The following is a 21,312-nucleotide window of genomic DNA, read 5'->3' as shown; positions in this document are numbered from 1 at the left end:
AAATAAACACAACCTCCTGGACTGATCTATAATGTCACTACCTATGCTAGGAATAAATTATTTTGAACACATACAGTGACAGAATCTGAAAAGAAGTGATAAATTAATAAAAATAAATCATATTCTAATTCACATCTTCATTGCATTCCTTCTAATGCACTGAATCTTGCAACTGCTTGAAATATCAAATAGAAGAAATCTCATTACACATTCACAAATTAAATTCATATACAAATAAAGCTTATTTTATTAGTATTGAAAGGTTACAAATTTTGTCTGCAGGATGCTTACTTGTTACCACCATGTATCATACAATGAAAGCTTAAGTGAGCTGTTCAATACAATATGCAAATAATTATTAAACAACTTAAATTTACCAAAATGTTTTTTTGTTTAATTCATAGTTTCTTTTGGTCACAGGAAGCGCTTAATGTACTAAATCTGAATATGAAGAGGAATGGCGGTACAATGGTTAGGGCTGCTATCTTAAAGCTCCAAAATTCTTGGCCCAGTATCTGCAGGGACTTCCTCTTGTTTTCCATATTTTATCCTACATCCAAAAGACTTGCATATATCTGGCCCCATTTAAATATGGTTGAATGATTGCAAGTGCCAAGATCTGGAGTGGCATATCATCAAGGCAGCTTTAATCCTTATGCCCAGTGCTGCCAGAACAGGCACTGACTCCCAGCTACCCTCATTTGGATAAAAGGCTTCAGAAATTAATGGATAAATCAGAATAGAGTTGGGCCTTCTGCTGGATATTTATTAATGTTTTCAAATGTAATTTTTGTTTTAAGACAATAGAATGACGTATAAAAACAAAGTCTGGCATGTAATAATAAAACTGTGGAATTACTGATGAAATAAACTGACTTAGTAGTCTAGCTATGTGTCATTCAGGGGCTTGCTATTGTTTGTGTGTCTCTGCTGCTTTAATCTAAAATAGGACATAAGAGAAGGATACTTTCTCTCCTTTTTATATATGTTTAGGATGATTAACATTTCTCCCACAAGGTTTGACTGTTTTATATTTTGCCATTTAACTGTTGAAATTGCTAAGCTGGATTTTACTGGCTTCCACACACCTTGGAAACCTGCTGACTTGATTCCTGCTTTGTGATATAGAGTAATGACTGTCACTGCTGAAAATAGTTTTTAGCTGTTTATCTGAGCTACAAAGATGCATTCAGATTCAATTTTTGCTGTGGAGTACAGTCAGCAGGCAGAAAGAAACATGGTTATGGTCTACACAATAATTCTCTTCATTACATTTAAAATCCGAATGTAGTTAAATAAGAGGTTGGCTCTGCCTACCATATCAAAATTCACCAACCTTCAAAAATTATCAAGATGATTTATCTGTAAATTGGCTTCAGCGATTTCTTATTATAAATCTCAGGAGCAATTGAAATTCTTAATAAAATGTCTCAGATAATATTTCTACAAAGTCTGCAAGCCTGTTGGTGCACCACTTCAGAGTTATGTCTTCAACAGCTTTGATCTCTTATGAATCATTTCATTTTAAATTGGAATTTGTTAGACCTCCTTGAGTTTTAACACAAATAGTAGGTATATATTTGTTTGCATATATACTGCATCTATCTATCTATCTATCTATCTATCTATCTATCTATCTATCTATCTATCTATCTATCTATCTATTCACACATCCATACATAGGCACATACACACAATACTGCCACAGATTTGCTTCACGTCCACATGAAAAACAAGCTGGGAGCATATGGAAAACCATGGGGAATATGATAAAATTCACCAGATGCATTACAGCATGTTTGTCTCTCTTTTCAGCTCCCAAGCAAAGACACGCTTCCTGGAGTGAACCGGATGGAGTTAAGCCATGACTCAGTTTAGGAATATCAGCTTCAGTACCAAAATCACTTCCAGTTACCAGACTTGTGCCAAGACTTCAACAGTTCCCTTCTGACAGCTTGCAAATGAGGAACTCTACCATAAAAATCAAGAGTGTTATACAAGAAAATGTTTCCTTTTCTGAAAGCTAGGACAAGTCAGCCACTTAGCCATAGTCATTTCAGCCTTCTGGAGACATACCTTGACAACAGTGATCAACTCTAGAAGCTGAACTGATTTTTTCTTAAAGGATTATTATTTTGTTAAGGATTGGTTGTATGAGTGCTACTCCTCCCATCAAAGATAAAACATGCACAAGCACTCCTATACATATACATATATAATACACACATACATATAATTTCTATAAAAAATATAATGTTATATATGAAAATATAAATTCTACACAATAAAACACACACACAGATACACTTTACATATACAACAAACTAGACATATGACTATGTACATTCATGCACAAAAATCACACACACATACATATTGTATGTATATAGTGCATATTAATACACAGTAGACGTATTGTATAATGTTTCAGATACTTTAGGTTGCAAATACGCATTGCTATAAATAGATCTGGACAACAAGGTGCCTGGCACTCACTGTGTTGAATTTTCTTACTTTTCACTTTCGCCCGTATTGGCTGTGCACCGTTTAAACTGTTAGTTTACAAAAGGTGCACATATTAAATGCTAAAAAGGAGAATTACATCCCTCTGGTAAACACTGACTGACTGAATTGGTTTGTTGACTGAGCAATGAGCAATGATGCTGTAGTTTTAGAAATGAAAACAGAGAAAAGAACACAAATTAATGCATCTGAATCGATATACAGTATATTTACTTAGATTTAAAATTATAAATTTAAATATATAGAAAATGCACACATATACATACATAGTATATATGCACACACATACATATACAGTGTAGCGTGCGGCCGGGGGCCTTACCCAGCTGGGACGCCTCCATACTGGGAGGACCAGGGGAGCAAGCATGGCCAGAGCGTTACCTCTCCCGGTATGCTAGATGGCAATCCCCCCTGGATTGCAGCGATGCCTCAGACTCCCGCAGGGCTTCATGGGAGTTGGAGTGTGGTGCAGCCTTGTTGGAATCTGAAGGCTCTGCCAGGGGGTGCTGCTGAGCCCTTATGGGCAGTTCATCTGCCACACCCGGAAGTGCTACCGGAAATGAGTAGTCAGGCACGTGGAGCACTTCCAGGTGTGTTATAAAAAAAGCTAGCAGCCACTACTTGGGGAGCCAGAGTCAGGAGGAGGAAGACGAAACTTGACCAGAGGAGTGGAGGAAAAGGAAAATAGTGAAGGAAGATTTATTGTTTGTGCATTGTGCTGTGCTTGGACTGTGTTGCTGTGCTTGTGGAAAATGGAGAAGACATTTCCCACAAGGGAGAAAAAAAAATAAAAATCACTGTGTGCCTTGAACTTGTGTTCCACGCTTGTCTGTGTCAGGATAAGCTGGCGGTGACAGCCTGGTGGTTCACAACAGCCACAACATTAAAACCGCTGACAGGTGAAGTGATTAACATTGATTGTCTCTTTACAGTGGCACCCGTCAATGGGGTGGGATATATTAGGCACCATAGAGACGGTCACTTAATGCAGATGATGTGTTGTAAACAGAAAGAATGGGCAGGAGTAAAGATCTGAGTGACTATGACAATGGCCAAATTGTGATGGCTAGACAACTTGGTCAGAGCATCTGCAAAACAGCAGGTCTTCTGGGGAGTTCCCAGCATACAATGGTAAGTACCTACCAAAAGTGGTTCAAGGAAGGACAACCAGTGAATCAGCAAAAGGGTCACGGGCACCCAAGGGTCACTGATGTGCATGGGGATTGAAGGATAGACCTTTTGGCCTAATCCCACAGAAGACCTACAAGTAGCACAAATTGTTGAAAAGAGTCATGCTGGCCATGAGAGAAAGGTGTCAGTACACACAGTGCGTCACAACTTGCTGTGTATGGGGCTGTGCAGCCACAGACCAGTCAGAGTGCCCATGCTGACCCCTCTCTACTGTCAAAAGCACCTACAATAAACATGTCAGCATTGGAATTGGACCATGCAGCAATGGAAGAAGGTGGCCTGGTCTGATGAATTGCTTTTTCTTTTAGATCCTGTGGATGGCTGGATGGATGTGTGTCATTTACTTGGGGAAAAGATGGCAGCAGATTGCACTATAGGGAGAAGGCAAACCAGCAGAGACGGTGTGATGCTCTGGGTAATGTTCTGCTGGGAAGCTTTGGGTCCTAGCAGTTATGAAGATATTACTTTGACATGTACCACATACCTAACGATTTTTGCAGATCACGTACACCTCTCCATGTTAAAATTAAAAGTATTCCCTGATGTCAGTGGCCTCTTTCAGCAGGATAATGCGCCCTAATGAAATGCAAAAAATTGTTCAGGAAAGGTTTGAGGAACATAACAATGAGATCAAGGGGTTGACTTTTCCTCCAAATTCCTCAGATCTCAATCTGATGGATCATCTGTGGGTGGTACTGAAAAAACAAGTCAAATCTATGGAGGACTCACCATTTAAAGGACTGAAACAATCTGCTGTTAACGACATGGTACCGGATATCACTGGACATTTCAGAAGTCTAATGGAGTTCATACCTCAACAGATATATATACAGCTGTATGTATATTGCATAGTTTACTTTGAAATAATGCAAATAGTATGCAACACGTGTTTCGCCCTTATTTGGACTCATCAGGCGTACACATTCTACTGCTCCCCTCTCTGGGATCGAACCTCGGACGTCAGGTCGGGACTCAGACTACGAATGCAATGAATGTAATTACTCCGGACCTACAGGCTGTCAAATAAATGAACCACACGCCATGGTGCAGTGTAAAGGGACTCCGTCTCTAACGCTGACGTCCGAGATTCAATCCCCGAGAGGGGAGCAGTAGAGTGTGTACGATTGATGAGCCCAAATGAGGGCGAAACACGTGTTGCGTATTCTTTGCATTATTTGACAGTAAACTATGCAACATTCCATGATCTGCTTCTTGCAACTGAAGAGGGCACCGTGGTGGATGTTTGCCGAATGGCAGACCAACCACAGGCATCACTTGGTAGGTAACCACCCACACAATTCAGATCAGGACTCAGACTACGAATGCAATATATACTGTATATATATACTGTATATGTATATATATATATATAAATAGGAGGAGAATGGGCATCCCAGCCGGATCAGAGAACATACTATTAATTGGATAGGAGGCCCTACAGGAACAATGGACAGACTGGCCAGCAAAGCGGAAAGATAACTCTGTGCCCAGTCGATATAAAATAATGAATGGATCAGTGGAAGCTGGAACTTGGGAGTGGTTCCATCCCCCATACGCAACTGCAAGGGTGCTAGTGAAATGTACTCTGGAAGTGCAGATATGTTGGAGTCCCATGGTATCGGTAGAGGGCAATGTCGGGGGAGGACCACCCTATTTTGTCTATGGCTCACAAGTGCTTCCTAGAGGTCACAGAATGGTACCGGAAACATTCGCAGGTCCAGCATAAACGGAAGCCCTCTGCCACACATAGATGAGTCAGGAGGCATTGGGCGAAACTCAACAGAGGTAGAGAAGGAGGGAGAATTGTGGATTATTGAATATTTATCACATAACTGTGGCTTGTTGTTGGGAGAGGATTGGGGAAAAGTGCCTGGAAGGAGAATAAAAATACATTATTTTATTCTATTAACACGTGTTGTATTACTGGTTCTGTGGTTTGGGGTGTCTGGCGCCCTTGTGTGGTCACATTTGTGTACTCATCAGAATTTCTGGCTGTCTGCTTGGAAGAGTCCAAATGACCCTCGTGGGCTCACTCTGTGGAACCACCTGTCGCGGCCATTTATCGTATTTTGTAATTCCCATGCACATAGACTGTAGGGGCTGGAAGATGAGTGATGCTGACACCAGCTACTGGAGTAAGTGATACTCTCCTTTTAGCAATTAACAAGTTGCAAACGCCATGTCTGAACTCTGTCAATAAATTAGATGAGACGGAATAGAATGTCCTGATAATTGCATAGCCAGACTCAAGCTCCCATGATGCCACAGATAACCTGACTGAGCATGAGCAAAGTCGGCGCATGCTAGAACACTCGACACTGAAGGCTGAGGAAGGCCGGAAGTCCACTGAAGTTTGCTGAGCCCAGACAAACATCGCCTTAATCTACACTGCTTAGACAAACTCCTTCAGCCACTATGGACTTTACAATCTATTTTAAATAACTTAGGTATCGTGCTGAAGGAGATCAAGAAGATAGCGAGGGCTCCACTTGAAGCGGTAGAAAAGTATTTGAGAGGTGCAGGGTTAGGTCTGCCCTCAGCCACTGATTTGGATATGCAGGTAAGTTAATCCTGTATGCTGAACAATAAGGAAACACAGCACAGACCGTGACCTAGCTGAATGAATTCTAAAGTACTTGATTCAAAAATTGGGCTAACTGGGAAAAGAAAAAAAAATCCAGAACCTCAGGTCTTGGAGATCTCTACTTAGACTATTGAGGTCCTAACGGTTAGAGAAATTGAGATGCAGCCCAAAGGGCTGTATGGGATGTCAAATAGGGCTGACTCCCACAAAATATGAAAATGGTAATGAAAAACAAATCGTCAGGGTTGTGAAGGCCACCCAGATGGTGAAAGGTCCTTCTTTAATCAACAGAGAGTCCCAAGCTGTCTGAAAGCCACAAAAGAAATCAGGCGGTCTGTCAAAAACAAGACTTGTCCAACAAAGAGGAGACGGCCAATCAGGCGCGTCAGATCAACGCACCTGAATCTTTATCCCTGCCCATAACAGCCACGCCAAGAGACGACCTGCCTAGGCAAGTGAGGGGACAGAGTTACTCCAGGTTCCTCTCTGTTTTTCAGATAAAAGAGTGTAGTTTTTTCGATGCCTGAGGTGGGGACACCGATGGAGACACTGTCCTGCATGTCGTGATATGAAGTCACAGCGGTGTCTGAAGACTACTTCTAAATGTTAACATTCTTTTTGAAGAGGCCGGTTTGTACATATGGACTGTGATCGACCACCTCTGCTCTCTGGCACCCTTATGTGGTCACAATATAAGTAAATATAAATGTTACGTGTTGTCTCTCATGCAAAAACTTGTACACCTCTGCACTCCTAGACCTTGCAGCTTCATCTTACTTTGAGTTGAGAGCTTATGACATAGCATGCATAACATGATCCATTAATTAATTCCCTTTTGTGTCCTTCTCACAGCCAGCAGAGGTGCATTGTCGCTGACAGGAAACCAGCCATCATGCAAGCACAGACAGCAAACGCCACACTGTGCTGACAGTGAAGTACACTGTACAAGCCAACTGATCATTTTCACCACAAAGGCCACTGTGAGTGCACATAGCACTAACAGTCAAATGCTTTCCACAGGCAGATTGTTAATTGTCATTATATGCATACACTGCAATCTCAAAACAAAGTTAACATACCAGAGCAACATGGGCATAGCAAACGAAAGTCAAAGTCATAAAGTTTCACTATGACATTGGTTCCCAATGAAGAATATTGTAGCAACCTCAGCAGAGTTATTTAGGGTGCAGTGCTTTGTGAGAGGTGCTTCTTCAAGGACTGTAGGTCAGAGTGTTTCTAGTATATATGAAAACTTCAGTACCTCACAGAATCTGCCATGTTCCCTATATAACTAACCTGGAACAATAACTAAAAACCATGGTTTTCCTCACCTGAAGGCAATTCAAACAAGCCAGATACTGGGGACCATTCTTTTCTAGTCTGACATCAGCTTTGATACACATTTGATACAGAAGTGAAACTTGCAGACAAATCTCACTTCCCTGGTTTGTTACATTTTGCATAGAAGCTGTCATATTATATATTTTATTATGACATCTTGCATGACTGGTATGGGCATAATTATAAAGAGGACTGGGCACAGCAACATTAATATTTTAAAAAAGAAGCAAATATTGGTAATTGGAAACCTCCTCCAAGTGCCAATGTAAGTACACAGCTGTCATATGTCTGAGATGAATATGAACATTAAACAATTGCTTTGTGTGATCTGATGTGTTAATATTAGCATGTTTTTACTGATAAAGCATGTATTTAAAAAAACTTTCAGTGGACTAAAAAAACTTTTTTCTTGTTACCTTCCATGTTCCAGAGAAGAAAATGTTTAATTGTAATAGATACGATCCTGGTATGCCTGTCCTACACAGAGGATACCAGGTCATTGTGGTGATTCAGCAACAAAGAAAATTTCAAAGATGTAAGGCCAGAAAAATTAACCCATAAAGCAAGTCACAATCATACCAGCCTACCCTGATAAAGGAACATTTCTACTTTATAGGCTGGCTTTGGCTTGCACTGGGCCAAATTAGTTCAAAAGTTCAAAAATATTAGCAAGGTCCCAGAAACAATCAAAGTGCCCCACAAAGGATAACTGCCAACCTATAACTTAAGTAAAAATGGACTACCAAAGGAATCTTTATTAAAGAGGGATTTATTAACAAAGAATTGAAAAAATATAAAATATTCCAAAAGGGTAAAGGGATTTGCATAAAAATCAATCCACATTGACTAGTTCCCAATACAGCAATCTAATAATCAAAATCCAAAGAGAGAGCAAAAATTCAAGAAAACCTAGAAAATTAATAAAAATGCAATAGTCCAAATAATTCACAATTCCACCAAAGCACATTCCAATAAACCGCAAGGAATTCGCGTCCCTAGCCTGCCTTTATAGACTGAAGTTCAGGTCCTTAGTGATAATGCAAGGGCATTCCCACCTCTTGGGGATCCATCCACAATAACATGATAGAACACGATTACACACATAGAAATAAAATAATAACATTAACAAGAAAAAAATAATCAGACAAATAATAAATAGCAATAAGAATATTAACATGAAAAATCACAATCAGTGAAAACAAATTAACAAAAAAGACACAAAAGAAGAAACTTAAATATAAAGCTTAAACAAAACAATCATAACAAATATAAACTAAGAACCAGGGTCCTCTACATACATACTCATAACAAGCTGTGAGTTTGTAAGGACAAAAAATATGCTTGCCCCAGACCAGGGCAACTTAAGTTGTGCCTAGTCAGAATTGGTCCAAAGGCACAAGGCCTGAACATGAGAGAGGAGTCAGCTACAGTGTCTAATTGGTCCAGCAGGTGCAGCAAGGAAGCACAAGATTGGCAGAAATTCAAAGTTCAATGTCCTTCACCTGATTACATCCGGAGACTACGCTGGTTCAGTAACTTACTACATAACACAAGAAACACCTCGCCATCTAGGCACATCAGTTGCCTAGACTCCGAGCAAGAAGAGCTGCGATCCATCTAGGTTCTACTGTTATGTTTATTACACTCATTTTACTTTGCTTCTCTTCTTGGCTCATTAGGAACCTTCAGTTAGGTGTAAACGATAAAAGCAGTAGGTAATCACAGTAGAAGTGAACCCTGACAGATGCAGGTGCATCTTTGTGACAGGTCAGTGAGGATTTCGGACACTCTATTCAGGTTCATGAATAAAGAGTCATGTGAGAATAGGGTCACCCTATGTTTTCTTTTCCATGATAAAACACTGTAATTAAATGGTCCTCCAGAAGTAATTACTCTGTGGGGCCTAAGGCAGAGGATATTTAGGGATGAGCAGAAGACCGAGTAAGGTCCAACAAACCATTAGGTGAGAGCAGAGGGCTCTTTTAAGGAACAGATGGGTACACACTACATGTTGCAGAGGGCAGGCAGCATGGAAACAACTAAGGACATATGACCATTTAAACTGAGTATATAATTATCAATTATAGAGGAAAATTTGGACAGCAAAGCATAAAGAAAAACTCAGGAATTTCAGGAGTAATCCTAATGTTGGGACTGATTCTGAGGATTGCCAAGGATGAAATCATTAGATCAGGTTGCTCCTTGGATGTGACAAAGACTAGGAAAAATGTGATTGGCAGAGAAGCAGTGCACCCACAATAGTGTGAGGTTGTGAGGAGATTGAGAAGATTATTTTGTGTTTGAAGGACTGTTAATTTTGGATGCTGGTATGTAGGCATGCCCAGTAACTCACAGACATGGACTGAAAACTGAATAATGACTACTAGTGTTTTATTAAGACTAGGTCTTCCTCATTTAATTATTCCTCCATTGTGTGTTTTAAAAAATGAATCATCATTTTAATAAAAACTTTGGAGTTTTGCACTCTTTTGAGGATTGGAGTTGCCCATGGAGGCTCTCCATTATCTATACATATATAATGTTCTGTACATTTTTATAAACCTATCCAACCACTTTCAGAATTTTCTTCAGCTGTCACAGTAAGCTAGAAGCTATTCAAGGCATCCAATACTCATGAATATAGCTATCAGTACTCACATTGGACAAATTTAGTAACTTCACTCAAACTAACAATTTTTCTTTAATCCTTAATCAGTTCTTCTTCAAGAATATTCAAAATATTACAGAGCTACTAAAAACTGCACAGGTTTATCAAATCATTAGGTACACACAGGGTTAGCAATCACCTGCGAATGTCTTATCAATAATAGTTATAATCCCCTCCAATTCTGAATAAAGTCAACTTGATAAGATAAGGGAGGTGAGCATAAACAGATTTACCTTAATAACCAAATCAAATTTCTGGTACAAATCCCTGCTGACTGGCTTGAGAAGACGTAGCTCTGCATTTGTCCTATTTAAAATAAAATATTCTCCATAATTCTCAGGGGTACCTAGAAGAAAGTACAATGAAGTTAAAAGAAAATCCACTGAAATTTGTTTAAATATTGAACATTTTCTTATTCAATTCCAGTGGGATTAAACATAAGTCCTATATTATTTATATATATTTATGTATGTACAGTATAGATGAACCCTTGTATTACAGGGGATGGCACTAGGAGTGAGCATCAGTATTAAATGGAATACCTTGGTAAAACTATTTAATTTAAAATAAAATTGTAAAGCCTAGCATTAGATTCACAGTGTGCTTTTCACTATGGAAAAGCAATCAATTAAAGGGTACTATGACATTTCTCAATTTGTTCTCAATGTTACTATCTTCCTTAAAGCAGATGATGGAATAAATGCATGCTTTTCAAAACATACTATTTGCATTGTGTAGTAAACATGGGACTGGGTGCTTATGTTCTTTAAAGTTTATCTTAATAAACTGACATCCACCTCATTTTTCTTGATTACACCCACTTTGATTAAAAGTCCTTAGCTACAAGTGGTTTATAGAGTCATTTAGTTGTGCACAAAAAATAGAAACTTTTAATTCTATATTGACGGTAGAAATCTTTTCTTTCCAATCACCAGTTGCAAAAACTGCAACTAAGCATAGGCTTTATTTCGGCTATTTTTTCTTTAAAGGTTAAAACTGTGTCACACATTAATATGGCTGTCATTTCCAGTTAAACATCAAACAGGATTTGCAAAGCTACAGAAAGTAAAAGAATAGTAAGAATATAAATTCAACAACTCACATTATACAGCCTTTATGGATTAATTCTGAATTTGGTAAAGGGTACAGAAAAACACTTGGGCATTCACAAACAATCTAAGTAACATTTAGATAAACAAAATCAATTTTACCATATTGACTTTGTCAACTTTTTAAATGAATATCACTCATATCATGCGCTCAGCGGCTTTTATCCACATAATGAAATGAAGACATCTCAATATACAGTATCTGCTAAAACTGTACTTTCTTTTATTATAGCCTTCTATTTTTTATGAGTGTTTTCTGTCTCTTCCAATCAATAGTGTGTACTTAGCTGTATTTTTGTTTTATGAATATGACTTCTGTTATTTTACCTCTCACTTTGTCAATTATTGTCAGCCAACATTTATACTCCAAAGTCTCGTACATCTGACTATTCTAATGATTAAAAAAGTGTTTATACAGGAAATATAAAAATGTGTGCTTGTTTTAAGTACAATGGACAAAAAGAGAATTATTACATGACATAGTATATCCAGATACTTTTTAAGAAAAATACTTGGGCCACCACCATGTGGCAAGAAATTTTTTTTGTAAATCCATATAAAATAGAAACCACTGTGATATTTGCTGCTAGCCTACTGCTCACTCTTGTACTTGATGCCAAATCGAAATAAGATTTTAAATGCCTTCTAACCTGTTTTTGATGCACAAGGTTGATTGTATAATGCTGCTTTCACAGTAAATTGTTCCCCAAGAAAGCCTGACCAAATATGGAGGTGTGACTGATTGCAAATGACAGTGCATTTGACAGGTACCCACCGACAAGGATGGAGTAAAGAATGCCTGGTCGATCAGAGGGAGGCTGGATGTTTCTGTCTTGATCAACTGCTTGAATTGCTGGAGTGACGTTAACTGGATTTATTCTGGCCTGAAATTAAACAATATTAATGCATTATGTTAAAGGCATCACAGAATTATGCTCTCAGTGTGGTACTGCACTAAACAGCATGCACCTACTGTATGTATAACAAGCATTATACAACATTAGGAGAAAGCAACAGAAGTGTAGACCAAAAAATAGATAGTACTGACATATTCACAGGTCAATGAGAATGCTTTGAAAAATGATTCTTTAAATAGTAATCCTGAGTTATTAGCATAAACTAGAATAATATTTTATATCCATTTATGAGAAAGTTGTAAGAGACTTGCTTTTAATACTTTTAACTTTAAAATATAAGCATACAGTATACTGGCAAAAGAACTTCCTTATAATATATTAGAAGCAAACATCAAAATAACAATATATTTACATGGTATAGTAATTATTATTTCATCAGTACAATAATTCAATTAATATAATCCTGGTAGCTGCAATAATGCATAATTGAACTTTCTTACAATACATTAGAAACAAACATTACATTAGAATCATTAGAAGCAAACATCAAAAGAACAATATTTACATGGTATAGTAATTATTATTTGTCAGTACAGTAATTCTATTAATATAATCCTGGTAGCTGCAATAGTGCATAATTGTAAATAAATCAACTCAAAGGTAATATACTTATCAGCTGGTGGGCCAATGTGCTACTGATATAGTCTACTATTATTTGCAGCATTTTTTGGTTCAATAGCAGTTCAATGTAAGTGAAGCCTCCAGCTACTCTAATCCATTTTCAAAACATTTCTTATCTATTTGTCTATTATTAATATGGGCTTAGCATAACATACAAATGTTCACTCATGGTTACAGTTGTAAAGCAGGTTTATACTCTAAACAAGTCAGCAGCTCATCACAAGATGATGTCCTCTTTTTGGAATTTGGCTTCAGTTCCAAAGTTCCAACCATGGGTGAACAATTAAAACTTTCAAAAGAACCTGTCCATTCAAAAAACAAAACAGTTTTGTAGTTTAAGACAACACACTAACTCACCACAGACAAAGGCGCGTATGGGATTAAAGCCCAGAACACTGACTCTGTGATGTAGTTTCACTAAAGACAGTGCTGTCTTGCTAGTGCTCTTGCAAGACAGTGGTGCAGCGGTTACTGTAGCTGCCTTTTAGCTCCAGGAAACTGGAATTAAATCCCTGTCTAGTCACTGACTGCTTGCAGATTCTCTCTTCGTCCACAGGTGTGTGCATACATATGCCCATGATGACCCCATGACTTCTCTGGGTTATGGCAGGTTAACCTGTAGTGCTGCTGCTTTGCAGTAAGGAGACTGTGGAAGATTGTGGGTTCGCTTCCCGGTTCCTCCCTGTGTGGATAGCGCTATATAAAAAAGCGCTATACAAATGTAATGAATTATTATTATTATTAACCTCTGACATTCTGCAACTTTGAACCAGATTACAGTGGTGCAGAAAATGAATGGCAAAATATATTAGGCATGAAATTAATTAATTAAATTGCCTTAAAATACATACAGTATTGATTAATATATCTTTAGTTCATTCATCTGATTGCAATCAAACCACATTAATCCAGTTTAGTTCTCTAGGACATGAGCCTATCCCTGTAGTATTGGGTAAATGGCAGGAGTCAAACTGGATAAGTAAAATTATTTTTAAAGCTTAAGAATTTGTTTATCCTGAAAGATTTTTCAAACAATCAAGAAACCTAACTCTTTTCAGTTGTCTTCTTTATGGAGCAAAGTTAGAATGCAAATTTGCACAAATAAAAGTGAAAAAAAAATATGGAAAAGTAAAATTTACATTATTTTTATTCTAAATAGTACCTCATGTGGCAAGTACTGATGTATGACAGTTAAGCCTCTGGCTGGAGGACTTTTCTATGCCACTATGAGTATCATTACTTAATACTGGCGTAACAGAAAATAATATTTTGCAGTTGTAAGCATGAAGGAAAGTACAAAATTCACAGATTGATTTAAATCAACAGGCTTTCCACATGTTGTATTCTGAGCTCTGGTTACCTTTTTTTGCAGGTCACTTATACAAATCTGCAACTGATTCACTATACTCATGTCAGCTTATCTACAGAGTTATGCATGTTTAAATTGAAAACAGCATATATTTCAAATTATAAACATTAATTAGAAGCATTTTCATGGTTCACAATGATTTTTCCACCTTATTAAGTAAGGCAAGTCATATATTGGCAAGTTTCCAGCTTTTGATTGATGCAATTACATTTGGCGTCTACATTTTAAATAGCATAACTCACACAAAAGTATAATTTTATTCCTGAAGAAGCCTAAGTCAGGATCATCTGGTTAGCCAATATTTCATATGTTTATGAAATATTCCTCAAGAACAAAAATGTTCATTTTTAGCTTTATGCATGCTGTATCCCCTTTGCAAGTTTTGACTGGGATTTTTAAATGTTTCACTGGTTTTATCTCTCTCTCTATATATAAAATCCAACATCTGTCTGTCTGTCTGTCCACTTTCATGAGAGAACTACTTAACAAATTTAGATTAGGTTTTTTATATAATTTGCTTGAACATTCCGGTTGATTTTGCAACTTCTATCATTACACAAAGTATCATTGTTCGCTTGCAGTACCGATTTATTTGCTCTAAACCGAGACAGAGGCTGCAAGCTGAGGGGAGGGGGAAGTGTGACGCCAGAAGGGAGGAGCTGGGCAGGGCCCTCCTCACTCACATGCCAGCCTCCATTCAAATTGGTCTACCTCTGGCTATGTTTTGGAGCGTACCTTGCTTCCGCTTAGCTAGTTATACCTGTTTGTTTATTGATTTTTCAAGTTTGTCTTGTTTCACTACTACGCGGGCGGAGCCGTGGGAGACAGCTAGTTTTTAATAAAATTGGAAAACATGCTGGTTTTGTTAAGGTCACTCAAGATCAACGTGCCATCAGGTTGGTTGTTCATTATTATCTTATTTTGATTAGTATATTGTATATATCAGAGGTTCTCAATCTTGGTCCTGGGGGCCCACTGTGGCTGCAGGTTTTTGTTCCAACCAGCTTCTGTTTTTAATTGGAATCCTGGGCTAATTAAGTGAATGGTTATTTCCCAGATTCTGTGTTTTGGGAAAAATATAGAAATTAGAAAACTAAGCTTGCCAAAATGAAAAAAAAAATTAAAATGTACTAAGCAGTTATATGGTAATGATGTATTTATTGTTCTTTTTAACAATATTTTCATCTTGATGTTGTTTTTTTCCGGCTGTTCTAATTGTTTAATTAATCCATTGTTTTCTAATTAGTGGGTCTAACGCTAAAGTAGTTGCAGCCTTTCACGACTGTGTGTTGTTTGCCTGGGTATCTGCTCTGCTCGTTTTTAATTGTCATTATCAAGATACAATGAAGGGAGCAAACAGCACAGAGAAAGGGCAAAATGTAATGAAAACAACAAAAGGGAATTAAGCATTTAAACCTATAGCAAAAGCAGAAATATTTCTAAATGTCTTATACATATAAAAATCATGCTGCTGTTCTTTCTTAATGTAGAATAAGATAAGAGAAAAAATACCAGCTAATTAATTGAGATCAGTGTTATTAGTTGTCTCTAATTATGAATCTGGTTGAAGCAAAAACCTGAAGCCACAGTGGGCCCCCAGGAACGACCTTGAGAACCCCTGGTATATATAAATACATTATGCATTTAAATGTAGTTAAATTGCTTAGAAATGTCAAAGGATATAATGAAACAATGAACATAAAGTGTATTATTGTAACAAGACCTAAAAAAGAAATAAATTACGTGTATGTATGTTTTTAAGCGCAGTGAAAGAGAAATTAGCATGGCAAAATCTGTTGTACAAAAAGTCCCATATAAGTATTGAATACTAGCTGAAAACAACATAAAGGCTTTACCTATGTCAACATGAGTAAATATCATTCACTGTGTGATAAAATATAAAAACACAATGAAAAAAATATTTATACTAAAAATGTTAATCATGAACTAGATATCTAGAAAACCAAAAACTATTGGTACATATTCATACAAACAGGGCATTCATTGGTAAAGTGAACATTATAGTTCTGAGAGATTTCTATCAATTACCACCAGTGTGGGGGGATGTCTAGCCGACAAGGAATAGCCAGGGGCTGCAGTAGTACAAGATTAGCACAGGATGGGGTAAATGACTATTTCCTTTGAAATTAGCATGGACTTATACTTTCATAAAGTTCAAGGATTAGCTGGAGAAAAGGCAGTGGTATCATTAATTTGCACATTTGTTCCACAACAGACATGCATTGCTTTGAGTGGAAACGATTAAATATCTTGTTATTGAAGTCTTCATTGTAAAAAATATGAATTGGAAAGGAAATTTTGCTCAAACTCTGCTCTGCCTGCTTTGCCCTGTGCAACTGTCACTACCAATTATTTTTATGAACCCGGCGGAGATGTTGTGTATTCTTCTAAGAAGATAAACCAGGAGATGAAAAATAACAGAGCTTGGGTGGTGTGACGAAATCCATGTTTTGGCATCCTCAGTATCACCTTATAAATATTGGAATATTGGCACATGCGTTTCATCTTCACTTATTTGTTTATTTTTTACTAGCTGTGCTACCTGTCTAAGATCGGTTGAAATCTAAGTAATCAACATATTCCTCTGCATATTCAGCATTAACATTTGCAGTGTGCCACCTACTGGATTGCCTTTTGTAATGCATTGCATTTTCCTTTCCAACAAATTGCACATCATAAACATTAGTACTGCTTTAACAAATCCTTTACCAAATGACATATAAGAGAGACTCAGCCAGCAGACACACACACAGACACTTGTCCTTTTATTAATGTGGATTAGGCTGGTGACATCATTTTGTATTTGTGTTGCTGCCATTTTGTGGCTATCTTTGCATGGTCTCCAGCACATTGATTGTAGTTATTAAACCCACTGCCAGCTACATGACATACGTGTTATCATTATCCAATAATTTAACACTGTGGTAGACATACCATAGAATTGTTGCACATTTTCTCTAAGATGAGCAGCAATGTTTGCTAGAGCTAGTTAGGGGCAAATGAAACAAGTTAGAAAAAGCAAAAAAAAAAACATTACAAAATAATGAAACTTTTGAAGAGCACTTTTTGTTTTGATGCATGATGTAAACTGTCTTCCTTCTTCTGATCTTTACTAGTTACTGACTATGCTTCAGTCTCCCACCTGCTTTTTTCTTTCATCATACTCCAAATTATTTATAGAATATCAAAAAATAGTTCTTCTTGCCAAAAAAAATTAGTCATTACGAGCATTTAAGATGATACTCTAAAGGGTCATATTTTTATTGTGGACAAAAGGTAGCTGCTTGTTCGAGACTAGGACAGAAATAATCCTTCAGTTTGAATTAGGGAAGGTAGGAACATGTAGTTAATGTGTATTTTTAAATTTTATAATGAATTCTTTAGTACTTAACTAGACTAACGCCATGTTTATACTTGACACTCAGAAAGCTTACACACACGCTTCATGGCTGAAAAGTGTTCCATGCGCATGTGAGTTGCAGTACCAGTACAGTGGCATGTGTGTTGAAGTTTTGGTACATGATTTCACCATCATTGCTTACTCATCAACATCTCCATAGTGACAGACATGCCTGTGAGAACAGCTGGTACCTACGCTGTGCGTAGAATTCACATTAAAACATGGTGTAAAGACAAAAGCAGAAATGTGCATACACACAAAAAATCCAGATGCAAAAATCTATGCATTCGCCAACTTCCAAGTTCTTCCGCTTCATAAATCCCGGTCAGCATGAAAAGTAACGCATGTGCACGCACCCGTTGTCCCGCCTCGTCTTCTCCCAGAATTACGCCTCTTTGAATATGCAAATCAATATAAATAGCCCTTAAGCTCAGTGTTCTGTGAAAACACAATGGCAAAATCACGGGGGAAAATGGAAGAATTTCAGTGAATACCAAGTGGAGGCAAGGAAAAACGTACTATTTGTTGGTTTAAACAGTGGTATAAACAACAAAAGGAAGTTGATCGAGTAATATAGAGTGTTGGAGAAACTAGAAAGCTCAAGATCACAAAGTCGAACAGTGCCCGAAATAAAAAAAGAACTCGTCAGATATCAAAGTCGCCGTGAAAAGGCGAATTGTAGCCCACCATCTGAGAGTCATATGGAAGCTTATTAGGGTACAGAGAAAAGACAAAAAATAGGCACACAGTGGCAAAAAAAGCTCGAAATGTCAAGTTTAATCTCGAAATTTCTACTTTAATCACATAGTTTATTTTGTCATTAAAGTAGAACATCATAAACTTCATCTTAAAATTGTTTAATTTACTAGTTTCTCAAATACCATTGTAAATATAGTAGCACGTTAAATGCTTTGTTTTATATGTGTTCTTCGATGTGCTCAATGTCCTCCAACAGGACACAGATCCATTACATTCATGATATTACAGCTCTCTGAATAATTAAAATACTGAGATGTATACTTGATATCATTTTCATGATGATAGGAGTTAAAGCATGTTATTAAACATGGGAACACGGTGACGCAGTGATAATGACGAGCCGGTGCCCTGTCCACAGACTGCCTCACGCAAGATGCTTGCTGTGCCGTGCATGACCTTTGATGAAATAATTTAATGCAACAGTACTGTCTCTTTCAAACGTACTAACCCCAATTCCTGTCCTTCCTTTTCTTTTTCCAAGTAACCAATCACCATACAATCAGCTCTGTAATAGATGTTAAGCCATCTGTAAGCTTAGAACGCCGATTCTTCAGAACTTTTAAGGAACATTGAAATATCTTTGTGAGGCAGGAACAATCCCTGAACGAGGCACCAGATCGTCGCTAGCGCTGCGCCACAGTGTCCTCCCATGTTTAATTATTAACAATATAGATTATTTAAATGATGTTAACATTTTATCTGTATAATGTAATGAACATACAGTATTTTGCAGCATTTCATCTTAAAAATGATATCGTCATTATATGAAAATACGCACTTTATAAAGTGGCTCACGTTGTGCAATATTGTAACTGTATAGCAAGTTTACAGTGAGGTAATTGTACTTATAAATCCAAACAGTTCTACAAGGAGCACTTGATGGACTGATTGAGTGCATTTATAGTTCTTGGGATTAAACTGTTTCTGAACCGCGATATCCTTACAGGAAAGGCTCTGAAGCGTTTGCCGTTTGAGAGCAGTTCAATAGACAGCATGGCTGAGGCAGTGTGTGCTAGATGCTGTATACCGATAATTCTCTTTCCGATCAGATTGCACATTCAGATACAGTGGGATAAATAGTCTGAGTGGTGCATAGAGACGAACAACGCTAAAGCAGCTATGGCATTTGGAATAGTTTGGCCATTCTGTGGATCATTATATTGTTACAGGTTAATTATAATATAATGCCTTAAACTAATAAACAATATGCGGTTAATTTCAGTGTATTTGATATAGCTGCGTCAGGGATGTGGATCTAAAAAATAAAGGGAAACCACACAGGAACAGTAGCACTGCTTTGACACTGGGTGCTGCCAGTTTGCAAAACCGTGCGGAGAACTTAAAGATGTGGTTTTATACCAAGTTTAGGTTTTATACATCGTGATTTGAGCGTGGAAATGGAAGTATGCAACATTTTTGTGCACATGCATCGTTTATACATGAGGCCCCAGCTCTTTGAAAGTGGATGTGGAAATGTGCAAGACCAAATGGAAGCAAATTCGAGACATACATCCATGTAAAGCGGAAAAAGTCCTGGAAAAGAAGTGGTCAATCAGCTGTGGCAAGATAATGTAGTGTGACGGCACGCAGCACGCAGATCCATCAGGATCAATGTGCGTGCTTCGATATTTGATGAAAGGTTCGATGTGGTGAAGCAAATCATCAGTCTTAAATGCTGACATAGGAAAGTGTTTGTGGTGCTTTACTTCATCCATTTTTCGCATAGGCATATAGGTGTTGCACATTCCCCATTGTAATGATGCAATACATTTAAAGGTCTCAAATACCATCTTCGGTGTCGCTGTAACCGTCTTTTTTTGCACTTTCTCAACAGCATCAGAATGCAAAGAATTTTTATCTTCAACATCCTTCTTCACTCAACTTACAACACAGCAGAACTGGACGTTGTTTTCTGACTGTGATGATGTTTTGCACAGCCACCTGGTGGAATCCCCCAGATTTACATAAAGTACGTGTGCAAGAATGGACAGTACACTGTTTGCATAGCAGCAGTGTCCGTAAGAGTACACGTCGAGTAGCGTTAAGACAATCTGGATCTGCATAATTAGATCTGCACCACTAATGTGTGTAACAGTACAAGCAGGCTTGCTATTGAGAATGAATAGGGGCAGCGAGGGGCGGTTCATCACCAGCCCACCTCACAGTCACCTCCACTACAGTATGCTACCTTCAGTGTATGAGGGGGGACCCAAAAATAACCGGAAATATTTTTAAAATGTGTTTAATTTAATTTTATGTACAAACTACAATTAGTCTCCTTCAAAGTACTCTCCATTGGCGGAAATACACTTATCTAACCGCTTGTTCCATTGTTCGAAACATTTTTTAAATTCGTCTGAAGTAATGCCCATTAATGCTCTGGTCGTTTCTTGTTTTACCTCTTCGACGTCAGCAAAACACCTTCCTTTCAAGTCTTTTTTCATCCAAGGGAACAAAAAGAAATCACACGGAGCTAAATCCGGTGAGTAGGGTGGGTGGTTCAAGGTTGTCATACCGTTTCTTGCCAAAAATTGGCGAATGCTGAGAGCAGTGTGAGATGGAGCGTTGTCATGATGAAAGAACCAATCGCCCGACTCCCACAAATCAGGGCGTTTCCTTCTCACACTGTTGCACAACGTACTTTTACAAAAAAATTCACTGAACACAAGCACAACCTTCCAGACTGATGGCACTTGGCAGACTGACTTGTGAGGAGTGTAACTAGATCGCCCTAGCGGCCCAACCACGTACTACAAGTACCAACCTAACAACAACAAAATTCTGGTTATTTTTGGGTCCCCCCTCGTAT

General features: G+C 37.8%; 1 protein-coding gene across 1 annotated transcript in view; it reads right to left on the bottom strand.

Annotated features, from left to right (window-relative positions):
- pcdh15b (protocadherin-related 15b) overlaps window positions 1-21,312 on the bottom strand; it is a 718,592-nt gene that overhangs the window by 350,653 nt on the left and 346,627 nt on the right. Inside the window, exons 10-11 of the mRNA XM_051923141.1 lie at window positions 12,192-12,300; window positions 10,541-10,653 (exon numbers count right to left, since the gene is read on the bottom strand). Of these exons, the coding sequence (XP_051779101.1) occupies window positions 10,541-10,653; window positions 12,192-12,300 (222 nt within the window). The remainder of the gene's footprint in view (window positions 1-10,540; window positions 10,654-12,191; window positions 12,301-21,312) is intronic.

The sequence above is a fragment of the Erpetoichthys calabaricus genome, chromosome 2 (assembly GCF_900747795.2).
Source record: "Erpetoichthys calabaricus chromosome 2, fErpCal1.3, whole genome shotgun sequence".
In the NCBI taxonomy this organism is placed as follows: domain Eukaryota; kingdom Metazoa; phylum Chordata; class Cladistia; order Polypteriformes; family Polypteridae; genus Erpetoichthys; species Erpetoichthys calabaricus.
Note: the sequence above shows the minus strand (reverse complement) of the source record. Positions and strands in the feature narration are given on the sequence as shown.